This window comes from Panthera tigris, chromosome C2 (genome assembly GCF_018350195.1).
Source record: "Panthera tigris isolate Pti1 chromosome C2, P.tigris_Pti1_mat1.1, whole genome shotgun sequence".
NCBI classification, from domain to species: Eukaryota; Metazoa; Chordata; class Mammalia; order Carnivora; family Felidae; genus Panthera; species Panthera tigris.
In genome coordinates, this window is record NC_056668.1 from 921,604 (window position 1) to 937,853 (window position 16,250).

The following is a 16,250-nucleotide window of genomic DNA, read 5'->3' on the forward strand; positions in this document are numbered from 1 at the left end:
CAGGAAAAACGAGGCTGTTAAAACAGGGTACCAATGTGCATGGGGCTTTCCCCAGGCATAAAGGAAGCATTTATAATCACAGATAGTAAGAACTTTGGAGGGGCGCCTGGGTGGCTCAGATGGTTAAGCGCCCGACTCTGGGTCCGGTCATGATCTCACGGTTCGTGGGTTTAAGCCCTGCATTGGGCTCTGTGTTGACAGCTCGGAGCCTGGGGCCTGCTTCAGATTCTGTGTCTCCTCCTCTCTCTGCTCCTTCTCTGCTTGTGCTCTGTCTGTCTGTCTCTCCCTCTCAAAAATAAACAAATGTTAAAAAAATTCTTAAAAAACTTTTGAAAATTTCTGCCCTATCTTAATGAAAAAGCAGAAAACTTTCTCTTTCTTCAAGACTGCAAAATAGATAAGAGAGAGCTTTTTAGAAATATTACAGGACAGTTGTTCGAAGGCTGCGGGTGAGAGGAAATGGGTATCATCCTACGCTGAAGAACTACTTTCACGAAGGGAAAAGCTTCTCTTGTCACCCTGGGTACAACTGGCGTTTTTACCTCTAACAGTAGAGTAACTCATAATCCACACTTCTGTGAGCTTAGCCACGCGCCCACGTGTCCTGGCAAGCTACTTAAAATACAAGTTTTAAATATTTTATCTCAGAAAGGTAAAAAGCTTTTCTCCTGCAGAACATCCTCAAATCAAATACCATCATGACTTTGCTTCTGAAAGTCTATTCTGGAAGCATCTTCCTCCAGCAAACCTGAAGAGGAGTGTGTCTTTGTCTATGGCTCCAGAGGTCAGCCCGCTGCACAGACACCACAAACACTTTAGAGCCCACTCATGACCTGCCGAAACATGCCCGTCAGAAGGATCCTGAGCTACCCGGTATTTCAGCTCATTTACAGGACAGCTAAGAACTGTTCGTCGTTTGTAAGCCCTAAAACTCCTGTTAGCTTTACAAACACGTTTAAACTATTACACATTGCACATCTGCTTTCTCACGAAGGACTCACACGCTGAGCTCCCACACACAAGAGAATGATGCCATCTCTCAACGTAAGTAATGAGCTCTAAAAGCGCATGTTGTCCGTACACGGAAGGCATACGCGGATTAACCTGGTTCTGATACGTGGATTCCACGGTGCTTTCGCACTGACGGAAGCCAGCAGCTCACTTGCTCAGCGTGGAGGCTGAAGTCCGCACGCAAAGGTGCCGGCCGCACTGAGAGTGCGGGGCCCGAGACCGCGGGGCGGCCAGCATGCGCGCGGGAGCCCTAGTCCTACACCTGGCCCCAGAGTCACCGAGGGCTGTAAAATCCCACCATCCGTCTTTCTACATGGTGACACTTTAACATTATGAACAGTTGACCTTGATCCCTACAGAGGAGCCCGGGTTTTAAAAAGGAACCTAAAGTGAGTACCGTCGCCCGGACGTCTGGAATGACTGCAGATAGGACACCGGTTCCACTTTGTCCGTCCCAGGGAAAGCGCTGGACCGGCCACAGCAGGCCCTCCTAACACCTCCCGGCGACCTGTGCGCGCCCCGCTACTTGACACACGGCCTGTTCTCCCGGCCGCAGTGGCCTCCCGGGGCCCCAGCACGCCTTACCTCAGAACAAAGCGGCTCTGGGAGGTCGAGAGGGGCCGGCCGGATGCAGCTATCAGACAGATGGCCACTCTCCTCGTCTAGAGAAGATGAAATGCTAAAGGAGAAAAACCAGAGCGGGTTTTGTCCTCACCAAAGGAGGCTACAAATCCCATTGGCCTCAGGTTGGAAACCTCGTGACATGGGACCGGGCACATGTGACCTACTTTCGCCCAACTCCCCTCACTCCGTTGGAGGGGTGCACCCGGCACTGATGTGCTGTCATTTCAATGACTCCTTCCCCACACAGGGGCCAGTGCACAAGTGTGCGCGCCTGCAGGCCACGGACCTCGGCAGCCGCTCCGGGAGGGAGGCGTGGGCGGGGCCGCAGTGATGGAAATGCAGCTCCCGGGCCCCGAGCTGTCGCTGCCGCTCTCAGCCGTCCGCTGCTTTCGGCCCCGCACGGAGCCGGTCCCACCGACACACACACACACACACACACACACACTGGGTCCCGGAGCTGCACGATGAGGTGCCCGAGGCGGCGCCAACCGCCGATTCTCTCCTTTCCCCATTTTTTTTCTTTGTCACCTGGAGCTGCCGGGTCCAGGCCTGAAAAGCCAGCCGCACGCATAAGCTTGGAAATGCGTGAGCGCTGCGTGTCCCGGAGAGCCATCCCGACGGCGGGCTCCGGTGTGGGCGGCACCGGCAGGACGGCTGACTCGGCCCGCGAGAGGTGGCTGGTCGTCCGTCCACCCGCCCGAACGGGCACCGAGCAGGAGAAAGCCACCCTCGGTCCACCTTGTACTTATCGCCGTAACTCACCACCTCACGTGAAATCAGATGCGGACACGTGATAAAAACACAGATGCAGGGAGGAACCGCTGGCTATGAAGACAGGCGGGGGGCTCTCCAAGCCACACAGGGGCACGGGAAGTGGAGGCCTGCGGCTCCTACTGACCAAGGTCAGCCTGATTGTACAGCACGGGGAAGAAACTTAAAGGCGGCACAAATATCGGATGCTCACTACAGACAAAGATAGAAAATGCATTTCTGCAAAAAATCACCTGTAATATCATGACTCAGGGAGACCACCTGATGGTGGGACACTTCGACAGGCGGGGGGCTCTCCAAGCCACACAGGGGCACGGGAAGTGGAGGCCTGCGGGTCCTACTGACCAAGGTCAGCCTGATTGTACAGCACGGGGAAGAAACTTAAAGGCGGCACAAATATCGGATGCTCACTACAGACAAAGATAGAAAATGCATTTCTGCAAAAAATCACCTGTAATATCATGACTCAGGGAGACCACCTGATGGTGGGACACTTCGAGGTCCGCCTAGTCAGACTTTTCTCTAGTACGTGTGCGCCACTGTATTTTTACAAAAATAGGACCAAACCACCCACATTCATCCTGTTTTTCTCATTTAACATTACATATGAAATATTTTTATGTCAATATATTTAAATCTACATAACCGCGATCATACTCCCGTGGTATTCTCACTATTCTTATCACGCATAACATCTTACACACTTGTATGTAGAAGAGGGTAACCAGTCCGCAATGCCTGTATTCCCAGGTTGTGAGCTGTCGTACTAAAGAATGTCCTCACAATAATCTTCGGGTGGACCTCTTTCTGCCCCTCTCGTATTTCCTTGGAAAACACAGTTACAGATGTAATTCCCGGGTGGAAGGACACATGTGCTTGAAGCTAGGCACGAAGTGGCAAGCCGGCCGTGACAGGGACTGTTCCTGTGCTCCACCCCGCCCCCCCACCCCAGGCGGGCTCTGTCATCAGGGCCCCAAGGAGCACGGAGTCCCTGGGATGTCAACCGCTTGTGGCCAAGCGAGGAGGGTGCTGAAAGCCAGCACGGTCCTTGCTGCGTATCTGGCGCCGCTGGCTAATTCCCGCCTTGCAGCAGGTCCCCGTCCAGGACTGTCCTTACTCCCTGACGGACGGGAAAGAGCAGCACGGTCACACGCGGCTTGCTCCCGGTCACAAGGCTCAGGCCATCAAAACAGGCTCTTGCCCACCGGGCGGCCGACGGGGTCAAGTGCCGCTGAGAGCCGGGGTGGGGGTAGGGACTGAACGCTGGCTGGGGGTCGGCCCGGGTTAGGCCTTGGACCTTGCCAGGCAGGTCTGGTGCACGGTGAGCAAGTGGTGACGGCCAGGCCAGCTGTTCCGTCCGGGGCACAGAGAGGTGGGTGGTCGTCATGAGCAGGCAAACTGCCAAGGGGCGTGCCTGTCTGGTGTGCGTAGGAAGCGGAGAGAGCCCGGATGGAAAGGAAGCGGTACGAAGGAGGGACACAAAGGACCAGGGTCACCAGCCACAGAGAAGGAGCTGAGGGTGTGGGGGCCACAGAGGAGAAGAGGGGGTCCAGCCTAGAGGTCCAGAGAAACCAAGGGACAGGGGCACCCCGGCTGCCAGGGGCAGAAGTGAGGATGTGACCTCGGGCAGTTTCCGGGTGGACGGGGGTTGAGGGTTGAGACCCCCCTGCTCGCACCACATCTCCCTGGAGTCGGCCAGCCGTGGGCACCCCGCGGGTTCGGGTTCACCGGGACGCGTTGGGCTCAGGGGCCAGTCACCTCCCGGATGGCCATGTGTTTTCTGTTTTAATGGATTCCACCTGCTGCGTCTGCAGCCACGGCCCGTGCCTGACATGGGGTCAGAGGTCCAGACCATCTAGCACACGGGTCGGTGGCAAGCATGGCCAGGCAGAGGGCAGGGCCCATCCGCACGAGCTGGAAAGGAGGCAGACAGCCCTGTGGGGGCCCCCCCGGCTCCCAGCTTTGGTGAGAGCCTGGTGCTGCTATTGGCCTGTCCTCCACAGAACCCCGGTCGGCCCTGGCTCTAGTTTACATAACTGGCCTCGCTCTTGGCCACAGCCCGGGACACACCAATTGTGACAAAGGAGGTTTCTCATCCGGCTCGCATCCAAATCCAGCAGAGTTCAAGTCCACTGTGACCAGTCAGTGACATTCAGCCCGACCGGACACCTGGAAGGTTAAATGGTCTTAACCATCCTCAGTAGGAAGCATGAAAGAGAAGAGCAAAACGACACAGGACACAGGCTTACAGAATTGGGTCACGGGATTAAAATGCTGAGCTGCAATTAAAAAACAAACAAATTCAGACAGACAACATGTGGGCCGGGCAGAGAGAAGCTGGTACCGAGAACAATGAAAACATTCGGAAAGTCGGTGAAGAGCTCAGTGTCCCTTACTATTAAGTTGTGACATTCACAAAACGCTCGTGTTTCTTTGACAGCCACCTGGGAGGTACGTTAACTCAGAGCCTATATAATGTTTGTGTCGTGAATCTGGATTAATAAATCACACAGCTTAAAGATTTTCGATGGCCACCTCTGTGTCTCTGGGTCAGTAAAGCACACTGGAATGTATCCTCGAGGCCTCGGCAAAGCCCGTGTAACATCAACACACGGATGAATAAACTACAACCGGCTTGGGGATGACCAAGGCACGTGCGCCATGGAAGGAACCCGAGGCCTCGATCTGAGGCCGGAGAAAGCCCGTCCTGCAGGCTCAGAACCCGTAAGGCCGGTCTGAGAGTACCTGGACCTCAGGGTGCTGGAGTACACAGGGGCACAGAGCACACATGCTCTCGCACCTGTGCACACACCCCTACGCTCCTGTCTACATGCACACCTGCTCTGCACACATGCACACCCACCCACGCCCCCACGCCGCCTACGCGCTCCTACACGCACACACACGTGCGTACCCGTGCACTCCTGCACCCGTGCGCACATGCCCCTACCCCTGTCACACACACACCTGCCCGTGCACACCCACACCCAGGGTGCCGCACGCTCTCGCACACGGAGGGGCCGTCGTAGGGCCGGGCTCGCATGCAGTGCTCAGCACGGGGGCCTGGCACGTGGCTCGCATTCGTTTATGACACAAATAAACAAAGTGACAACAGACCCAGCTCTTTAGAGTCCCTACCCGGCCTTCTTTACAGAGTGGTGGCAGGAGGGCCGGGAGGGGTCAAAGCAGGGAACACTTAGGGGAACATAGTTCTCAGGGTTCCTGCACTCCTCCTACATTCAAGAGAAAAAGCTATGGACAAATGCTCTGCCTCAGCTTAGACTGCTTCTTCAAACTCCACCTCAGGGCTCAGCCAGGAAAGCTGTTCCTACACGAAGAGGGTCAAACACACACCGCCTCACGGCTCTCGAGGCCGAGTCTGACCTTGCTACCTGCGTTCCCGGTACACTGACAGACGGGCAGGCGAAACATATCTGCGGTCACTCACCTTCCCCCATAAGCAGGCTCTAAGAGTCAGAGCAGGTCCATAGACAGCAAGTGCTCAGACTTACTGTGACTTAGAGCATCACAGCTGGAGCTGGTGACAGGCAGGGCTGACTCGTCCGAGGCTCACCTACCTGAAACACAGAACACGAGCACGTGAGTGTGCACAGTCATGACCTTGCCCGTTAGGACCGAGCTTCCACAGACCTGTCTCTTGCACTTGACAGAGCAGTAGACGTGTCTTAAGCATTCAAGTAGAAGGCACGTGCGAGAAACGGGGACGAAACGCCCGGGAGAACGTATCCTGGGAACACTGCCCTATCCACCCCCGATGAGGCAGCTCTGAACATGAGGAGGCTTCCGTTTTATAAATGAGAAGTCCAAAATAAGCTATTTGGTAAAACTATACCAGCTTTTGAGCACGTAAACGAAACAGTCCACCTTCCACTGACAACGTCTGGTCCCGTTCTCTCCCTCTCCCTCCCGCAACACTGATTTATGAACATTCACGAAATTGCACATTAGCTGAAACGCACTGCTGGCTTTCAGCCTCACAGGAAGTGTGCTCATCCGTCGGGGCACACACTCTCGTCCAGGCAGACCTGCTTTCCTCACCACCAGTGTTTTTCCAGACAGCCTCAGTTTCACCTGGCTCTAAGTTTCCTGAATTTTTACTTTCTGAATTCACTTTGGTTGCCCAAACTGGGAATCTAATCCCCAGTCACAAGTAGCTATTTTCATACTTAATCCTCTTTGCTGTGTTATAACTCTATCCCATAGGTGTATATTTTGACCTCCCTGAATTATTGTGATAAACATCTTAAAAGGCTTATTTATAACAGCATCCAACACTTGGAATTGTGAGGTCATGGCACCAAAAAAAATTAGAAACCTATGTTCAAGGTCTTTGCTTTTCTCTAAGTCAATCGGGCAACCACTTTAGGCAATAAACCACAGCACTGAGTGACTGTCTTCCAAGCTCAAAGGTCCTATCTGTGCAGAACACTGACGTTCAAAACAAAACAAACTGGAAAACACCAAATGCAAGGAAATTCCATGAAAAGTACTGTTGAATAAGAACCTGCGTCTTCCATATGGGCACACAGTGTTCTCAGTTGGAATGACACTCACACATGAGTGCAGGAAAAGGTTCAGTGTGTTACTGACTGGACGGCCAGAGAGGCCGTGTCTGCTGAGTTAGGTCTTAAGGTCAGTCGGTGGGAATTGATCAGAAAGCACTGGAAGTATTTAAACAGAGATGCCATGACAATTCAATGGGGGAAACAATGGTCTTTGCAACATGTGGTGCTGGGACAACTGGACGCCCACATGCAAAGAACGAACCTCACAACACGTACAAACATTGAGTCAAAATGGACCAAAGACCCAGGCTTAGGTGCTAAAACTACAACGCTTAGAAGAAAACCTCGGGAAAAATCTTTATGACATTGGGTTGGGCAATCCCAGGTGTGATTACAACACCAAAAAGCACAGCAACAATGACAAAACACAGATAAATCGGACTCCACCAAAATTAAGAATGTTTGTGCATGAAAGGGGACTAACGAGAGAGAGAGAATACAACCAGCAGAATAGGAGGAAATCTTGCAAATCATGTATCAGAGAAGAGATTACTATCCAGACCACAGACAGAACTCCTGCAACTCAACAACAAATACATTTTTTTTAACGTGCAAGGATTTGAGTACGTATGTGTCTAAGGAAGACGGACAGACGGCCAGATCAGCACGTGATGCTCCACCTCATTAGTCACTAGGAAAATGCACAGCGAGGTCCACTTCATACCCACTAGGATAGCAGTGCCGGTAAGAATGGTAGCAGTGATGACATCAATAACAATGAGGAGGAGGAGGAGGAGGATGGGGAGGAGGAGGAGGAGGAGGGGAGGAAGGGGGAGGAGGAGGAGGAAGAGGGGGAGGAGGAGGAGGAGGAAGAGGGGGAGGAGAAAGAGGAGGAAGAGGGGGAGGAGGAAGATGGGGAGGAGGGGGGAGGATGAGGGGAGGGAGGAGGAAGGAGGAGGAGGGGAGGAGGGGGGAGGAGGGGGAGGAGGAGGATGGGGAGGAGAAAAAGGGAGAAGGAGGATGGGGAGGAGGAGGAGGAGGAAGGGAGGAGGAGGATGGAGAGGAGGGGGGAGGAGGTGGGAGGAGGGGGGAGGAAGTGGAGGAGGAAGAAGAGGAGGAAGAGGGGGAGGAGGAAGAAGGGGAGGAGGAGGGGGAGGAGGAGGAAGGGGGAGGAGGAGGAAGGGGGAGGAGGAGGGGGAGGTGGGGAAGGGGGAGGAGGAGGGGGAGGAGGGGAAGGGGGAGGAGGAGGGGGAGGAGGGAGGAGGAGGCGGGGAGGAGGAGGAAGGGGGAGGAGGAGGGGGAGGTGGGGAAGGGGGAGGAGGAGGGGGAGGTGGGGAAGGGGGAGGAGGAGGGGGAGGAGGGGAAGGGGAGGAGGAGGGGGAGGAGGGAGGAGGAGGCAGGGAGGAGGAGAGGGCAGGAAAACAGGAAATCACAAGTGTCAGCCAGGATGTGGAGAAACCAGACCCTTTGTTCTATGCTGGCGGAAATAGAAAATGGTGCAGCCATGTTCAACGTAGAGTTACCGTATGACCCGGCGATTCCACTCCTAATGAGAGTGAGTCTCATTTCATGAGAAATGAAAAGGTGTTCACCCAAAAACGCGTACATGAGTGTGCACAGCAGCAATATTCATAATAGCCAAAGAGTGGAAACAGCCCAAATGCCCATCGGCGGATGAATGGATAGACACGATGTGGTCTGGCCACACAATGGAATATCATTCAGCCACACAAAAAGGAATGAAGCCTTCATAACACAACAGGGGTGAACCTGGAAAACGTGATGCTGAGTGAGAGGAGCCAGGCACAGAAAGCCGCACCCTGGACACCCCCATGCAGATGAGGTGTCCACAGAGACAGGGCGCAGACTCACGGTTCCTAGGGCTGAGGAAGGAGGGGCATAGGGCCAGTGATGTGACTAGTGATGTGTACGGGGCTTCCTCGGGGGCGATGAAGTGTGCGGTCGTCAGACAGCGGTGATCACTGCGCACCTGGTGAATATACTAGAAACGGCTAAAATGTACACTTCAAAAGTGTGGATTTTATGATATGTGAATTATGTTCAATTAAAAAAAACCAAAGGCAATATATACTCAAAATTTTAAAAAACAGCAGTGAAAGAAACCTCTCACGAAACGTGCAGAACGTGTCTACCTCCGCTCTTACAGAAAGTGCACGTAAATAACACTCGCAAAATCAAAAGGCACAAACTCGTAAGGACCGAAAAATCAGGAGAAGAGAGGACAACCGACATGAGCTGTCAACACAACACTGGAATCTGGAAAGTGGATGAAAACGTGGTAAATAATGTGGCTAAGCCAGGAAAGCTGAAACCCAAGCCATGAGGAATTCACGCAGGAGTCTAGAATGGCTCCAAAGGCAAATCGTGGCTACAAGGTAAGAGCTGCAGGCAGGTGTAAAAACAAGGGGGATGATCGAACTTTTCTGGAAGGAGGCGTCAGGCCCCCAGAAATCCTCTGGCTCTCCTCTTTCACGACAACTGGAGGATTCCCCTCTGCAGAGGGGACCATCAGGATACAGACCCAACCACAAGCAGGTCTGAAGACAGTGAGAGGCCACATGAAAACCGGGAGAAACAGATGGGAGGAGAACTCCTGCCCCCTCCTCCCAGCGGCTCTCGGAATTCCAGCAGGCGGGTGAGCAGGGGGTAAGGCACATGCAAGCAGCAGAGACAGCGCCTCTGATAACGACGCAATAAAACCAGAAATCAGTGACCTTTACCCAAAGGACATCCCATCCGCAATTCACATCGTTTTAGGGAACTAGTCTAAATTCGTATCTAACTTCATACGTAAAGGGAACCAGCCTATCAAGGTAGAGAGCCCTGAAATGTCCCTAGGTTGGTAAGAAACACAGGAGGACCCGAAATCTCTGAAGTGGTGTGACAAACAGCCCCATTCATGCAGTGACCCACTTCTCCCGACGTCACAGCACTCGGGGAGCCGGGACACCAGGCATTCCGTGGAGTTCCACAGAAATCCAGGAGGAAACACGCTGCAGTTGCCCGTCCAAAACACAGCCGGCGTTGGGAGGGAGGGAGCCGGGGGTGCCGTGAGGGACGTGCCTCCCGTCACCTCCACGCCTTCCCTCCGGAACTACCCACTTGGCAACAACGGAAGCCAGGGTCTTACTGAGCAGGCCGCCACAACAAATCAGCTTCAGAGGCCGAGTGCCGCCGGGCGTCCCTGGCCTCCCGGGCACCGAGCAGACAGCAGCAGCCCGTTCAGCCGCACACTCCACACGTGCACACACACTCACACGCACTCGCACACACGTGCACTGGGGCTAATCAGCTCACGCTGCTGTCTGTGCTCAGAGAAGGGACTGGGCTTCTCCAGAAGGCGACGTCAGACTCTTAAGAGGCAAAGTGCTCTCCTCCCTTCCTCCCTGCCCACTGGCCTCCACCGCGCTGGCCTCTTGCCGGCAGCAGGAGTGTGGGAGAGGGTGAGGAGGGGACAGGGAGGAGGGCGGGAGTGGAGGACACGCCAGGAACCACCCTGGGAGGGGGGTTGAGGCCACTGAAAGAATGGGGGGGGGTCTGGGGAAGACGGGGGTGTGTGCGGGCTGTGAGACAAAAAGAGGCAAATCAGACAAAAACGATAAACCCCGAAGTTTTCACACAAGCAGCCTGGCCCTCTGTGGCCCACAGACCGGAGGGGAAGAGGGACAGGAGAAAAGCCGGGAGAAAGTTCAGGAGGCTCAGCCAGATGCAGCCAGAGATAACGTGGGAGTCCACGTGAGAGGGGAAGCCCTCAGACGCCAGGAGAGCCCAGAAATGGGGGTTCAGTCTGACGGGGAACCCAAGCGGACCCGCAAGCTGCCTCTCCCACAGGTGCCAGCGCCCCAGCAGCTGTGCCGAGATCCGGTGAGGTCGCAGTAGGGACGCGGAGCACGGAACTCGGACGCGCGCTGTGTGTGCCTGTCACCCCGCGCCCCGCATCCGGAGGCTGTGCGCTCTCCCGAAGCTCTCGGGGAACAAAACAAAACTTGGCGATGCTCTAACTCACGGGGCAGGTTTCAACAAATTTTGAAGATGCGGAATCCACAGACTGTGCTCTCCACCCACGAGGCAATTACATTAGAAATCATTAGCAAAGGATAGCTTTATAATACCTCTGGACCCAACATTTTTTAAAAAGCTTCTGAATAATAAATGGATGGAGTGACCCAATGAGATTAGAAAATAACTAGACCAATAAACTCGCTGCACGCCAAACACTGTGGCAAGTGGCTACAGTAGGATTTACGGAAAAACTTATGGCCTTAAAGGCCTATATTAAGAATAAAATCAAACATTACGGAGTAAAAAATCCAGCTTAATTTAGAAAATAGGAGGGGCACCTGGGTGGCTCAGTTGGTTAAGCTCTGACTCTTGATTTCAGCTCAGGTCAGGCTCTCCTGGTTCATGTTCCAGCCCATGTCAGCACAGAGCCTACTTGGGATTCTCTCTCTCTCCATCTCTGCCCCTCCGCTGCTCTTTCTCTCTCTTTCTCTGTCTCTGTCTCTCCCTCAAAATAAATAAAGTAAATGTTAAAAAAAAGAATTTAGAAGATAATAGAAAGTACCCACAGGAAGTAGAAAGAAGGTAATAACAACGAATAGATCAGAAGTTAAGACAAGATATGAGCCAATTGAGAAAATGAACAAAGATACAATTTAGTTCTTCAGAAAAGGTCTAAAAACACCCAGCCCTCTGATGACATTGATGAAGGAAACTAATCAAGAAGGCACAGACCGTATTAGCCGTAGGGAAGACAGGGCCTCTGGTCTTGGACACGATGGAGCAGATGCGGCTCCCCCATTCTTCCTGCCGAGTCCAATGAAAAACTCAGGACATTAAATATGAAATAAAAGAAAGAAAGCCTGGGGAAGGGGAGAGAGGAAGGCAGGCTGGCTGCGGTGCTCAGGGTTTGAAGAATGACCCAGCAGTGAGCTCACCACTTGGTTTGTTTCTCTCCTACGTATTCCACATTGGTCACTGGGAAAGCCTGCAACCTAAAAGCACCACAGGGCACAAACAAGTCTCCAGAAGAGTCTGCTCCCCCTCCAGGCAGAGGACTGGGAACAGGAAAGCCAGCATGCCACAGAGCTTCTGACAATACCGGCCCTACCGCAGGCAGCGATGACGACAGGAAAGTCACACACACACACACACACACACACACCTGCCCCTAATGGGGAACCTAGACTCCCACTCCCACCCAGCAGTATCAAGGCACCCCTCCCTCTGCCTAGGTACCTGCGAGACCAAGGGAGAGGCCTGGACCTCCACTCCAGTCTGTTGTAAACAAGGTGCCCCACATGGGGTCAGCAGAGGCCTGAGATTCATATAAGACAAGAGAGCTATATTAGATACAGAATATCCTAACACTATACCCAAAATTTCCAGGATACAAATAAAAATCATTTATTGTTCCAAAAACTAGGAAAATCTCAACATGAAAAAGAAAAGAAAATCAACAAATGCTAAACACGGAGACGACAAAGGTGTCTGAATCCTCTGACAAGGATTTTAAAGCAACCACCGTAAAAATGCTTCATGAGCATTTATGAACGTGCTTGAACCAAATCTCTGAAGCTTCACAAAGAGACAGAAGATATGAAGAACGAACAAACTCCCAAAAATCAGGCAAAATGAAACAGTCAACCTCAACATCTCTATACCCATTAAAGAAATGAATTTGTAATACAAAGTTCCCGAAAAAGAAATCTCTAGGCCCAAATGGTTTCACTGGAGAATCTTAACATTTAAAGAAGAATGAACACCAACCTTAGACAATCTTTTAGAGAAAACCGAAGGAGAATTCTTCCCAGCTCATTTCGTGAGGTCACTATCACCCTGATGCCAAAACCAGAGATAAAGACAGTAGAGAAAAAGAAATTTACAGAGCAATTTGCCTTACGAACATCGACATGAATAAACTAAACTAATTTTTTATAATTGGAAAAATGAATCCAGCAATGTATAGAAGATTTACATACCATGACCAATCAGGATTTATCCAGGTATGCAAAGCTGGCTCCATATTAAAAAAAAATCAAGCAATATAATCCACCATATCTATAAACTAAAGTATGAAAACCATATGGTCATATTAATTGATGCATAAAAAGCATTTAACAAAATTCAACACTTATTCACAATAAAAAATACCAGTGAATTAAGGATATAGGAAAATTCCCTCAATCTGATAAACAGCATCTACAAACAGCTAACATCATACCTAATGGTGACAGGCTGAATGCTTTACCCTACAGCTGGGGACAAGGCAAGGCTGTCCACAGTGACCACTCTTATCCAGCACACTGGGAGTTCCAGCCACTGCCATAGGCAAGAAGAACAAACCAGAGACCTATAGACCGGAAAAGAAGAAATAAAACTATCTCTCTTTGCAGATGGTAATTTTCTACGTAGAAAATCTCTAGGAATCTACAAAACAGAACAAACCTCCTAGCACTAATAAGTAAGTTCAGAAAGGCAGAATATAAGAGTAATATACAAAAATTAACTGCATTTCTAGATACAGTGAACACAAATAAACCAAAATTTAAAACACAGTATCATTTAAAATTATTCAAAATAAAATGAAATACTTAGTCATACACTCGACATGTACAGGAACTGTATGCTGAGAACTGTGAAATTCTGATGAAATAAATTAAAAAAAACCCAAATAAATGGAGAGACATACCATATCCATGGATTAGAAGACTCAACATAGTAAAAATATCACTTCTCTCCAAATTGATCTAAAGATTCAATACAAGTCCTATAAAAATCCCAGCGATGTTTTTTTTGTAGACACAGACAAGCTTATTCAAAAATCTATATGGAAAGGCGCAGACCCTCGTGTAGCCTCGAAAATCTTGGAGAAGGGGCACCTGGGTGGTTCAATCAGTTAAGCGTCTGACTTCAGCTCAGGTCATGATCTGGTTCATGAGCTCAGGTTCATGAGTTTGAGCCCCGAGTTGGGCTTTGTGCTGACAGCTCAGAGCCTGGAGCCTGCTTCGGATTCTGTGTCTCCCTCTCTCTCTGCCCCTCCCCCATTTGCACACTGTCTCTCTCGCTTTCAAAAATGAACATTAAAACAATTTCTTTTTTTAAATCTTGGCGGATAAAAAAGAATAAAGCAAAAAGAATCACTCAATGCCATAATAAGTCTTACTTTGTAACTACAGTATTCAAAATAGTATGGACCAACAGAACAGAACAGAGAACCTAGATATAAACCCATCCAAATATGCCCAACTGATTTTTGACAAGGTGGAAAAACAATTCAATGGAGAAAAGGTAGTCTTTTCAACAAATGGTCCTGGGACAATCGGACAGGCAATGAAATGAACCTCGATCTAGGTCTCACACTTTAGACAAACACTAACTGAAAATGGATCATAGACTTAGAAATAAAACAAGAAACTAAAACTTTTAGAAAAAAATCACAGGAGAAAAATCTTCAGAATCTAGGGTGAGCAGAGTTCTTAGCCTTGATGCAAAGGCATAATCTATGAAAGGGAAAATCAATAAATTGGGCTTAATGAAAATTAAAAACTTTTGCTATGCAAAATCCTGTTAAGAGAATGAAAAGACAAGCTATAAACGTGGAGAAAATATCTGAAAACCACATATTCAACAAAAGACTAGCATACAGAGTATATAAAGCATAGTCAAAACTCAACAGTAACATTTTAAAAAAATCAATTATAAGCTGGCAATACAGGCCTACCCCAAGAAACAAGAAAAATTTCAAATAAACAACCTAACCTTACACCTGAAGAAGCTAGAAAAACAACAGCAAATAAAACCTAACACCAGCAGAAGGAAGGAAATAATAAAGATAAGAGCAAAAATAAATGATACAGAAACTAAAACAAACAAACAAACAATAGAACAGATCAATAAAACCAGGAGCTGGTTCTTTGAAAAAAATCAATAAAATTGATAAACCTCTAGCCAGACATACCAAGAAAAAAAAAAGAGAGAAAGGACTCAAATAAATAAAATCACAACCAACACCATAGAAATACAAATAATCCTAAGAGAATATTATGAAAAACTGTATGCCAACAAATTGGACAACCTGGAAGAAATGGATAAATTCCTAAAAATAAATAAACTACCAAAACTGAAACAGGAAGAAATAGAAAATTTGATCAGATCTATAGCCAGCAAAGAAACTGAGTCAGTAATAAAATAAAACAAAACAAAACAAAACAAAACAAAATAAACAAAATAAAACAAAACAAAATTTAAAAAACCCAGTCAGTTAAGCGTCCAAATCTTGGTTTCAGCTCAGGTCATGGTCTCATAGTCATGGGATAAAGCCCCACGATGGGGCTTGGATCCTCCCTCCCCCTCTCCCTCTGTCCCCACTGCATGCACGCATGTGTGTGCATGCTCTCTCTCTCTCTCTCTCACTTTCATGCTCTCTCTCAAAAACAAACAAATGAAAACCCCAACAAACAAAAGTCCAAGACCAGATGGCTTCACAGGTAAATCTTAAAATTTAAAGGAGAGTTAATAGTTATTCTTCTCAAACTATTCCAAAAAGTAGAAAAGGAAGGGAAACTTCCAGATTCATTCTGAGGCCAGCATCACCCTGATACCAAACAAGACAAAGACACCACTCAAAAAGAGAACTACAGGCCAATATCTCTGATGAACACGGATGTCAAAACTCTTAATAAAATACTAACAAACCAAAGTCACTCACCACAATCAGGCGGGATTTATTCCTGGGTTGCAAAGGTGGTTCAATATTTGCAAATCAATCAATGTGATACATCACATCAATAAGAGAAAGGGTAAGAACCATATGGTCATTTTCATAGACACAGAAAAAGCATGTGACAAAGTACAACATCCATTCGTGATAAAAACCCTCAGCAAAGTAGGTTTAGAGGGAACATAATAAAGGCCATCTACATCACCCCCAATGGGGAAAAACTGAGAGCTTTCTCCCTAAGGTCAGGAACACAACAGGGATGTCCACTCTCACCACTGTTGTTCAACGCAGTACTGGAGGTCCTAGCAACAGCAACCAGACAACAAGAAGAAATAAAAGGCATTCAAATTGATAAGGAAGAAGTAAAACTTTCACTACTTGCAGATGACATGATACTACATACAGAAAACCCGACAGACTCCACCAAAAAACCCACTACAACTGCTAAATGAATTCAGTAAAATCACAGGATATGAAATCAATGTACAGAAATATGTTGCATTTCTATACATCAATAAGGAAGCAGCAGAAAGAGAAGTTAAGAAAACAATCCCATTGACAATTGCACCAAACTA

At 49.2% G+C, this 16,250-nt stretch overlaps 1 protein-coding gene across 15 annotated transcripts in view; it reads right to left on the minus strand.

The window, feature by feature from the left end:
- Positions 1 to 16,250, minus strand: part of PCBP3 (poly(rC) binding protein 3) — a 267,713-nt gene that overhangs the window by 61,171 nt on the left and 190,292 nt on the right. For 14 of the 15 annotated variants that reach the window (XM_042957295.1, XM_042957303.1, XM_042957302.1 and 11 more), the window contains one exon: positions 5,855 to 5,984. The exons of the other annotated variant lie outside the window; for it this stretch is intronic. In XM_042957295.1, coding sequence (XP_042813229.1) covers positions 5,855 to 5,864 — 10 coding nt within the window. In that variant the 5' untranslated portion in view covers positions 5,865 to 5,984. The remainder of the gene's footprint in view (positions 1 to 5,854; positions 5,985 to 16,250) is intronic. 15 annotated transcript variants of the gene reach the window in all.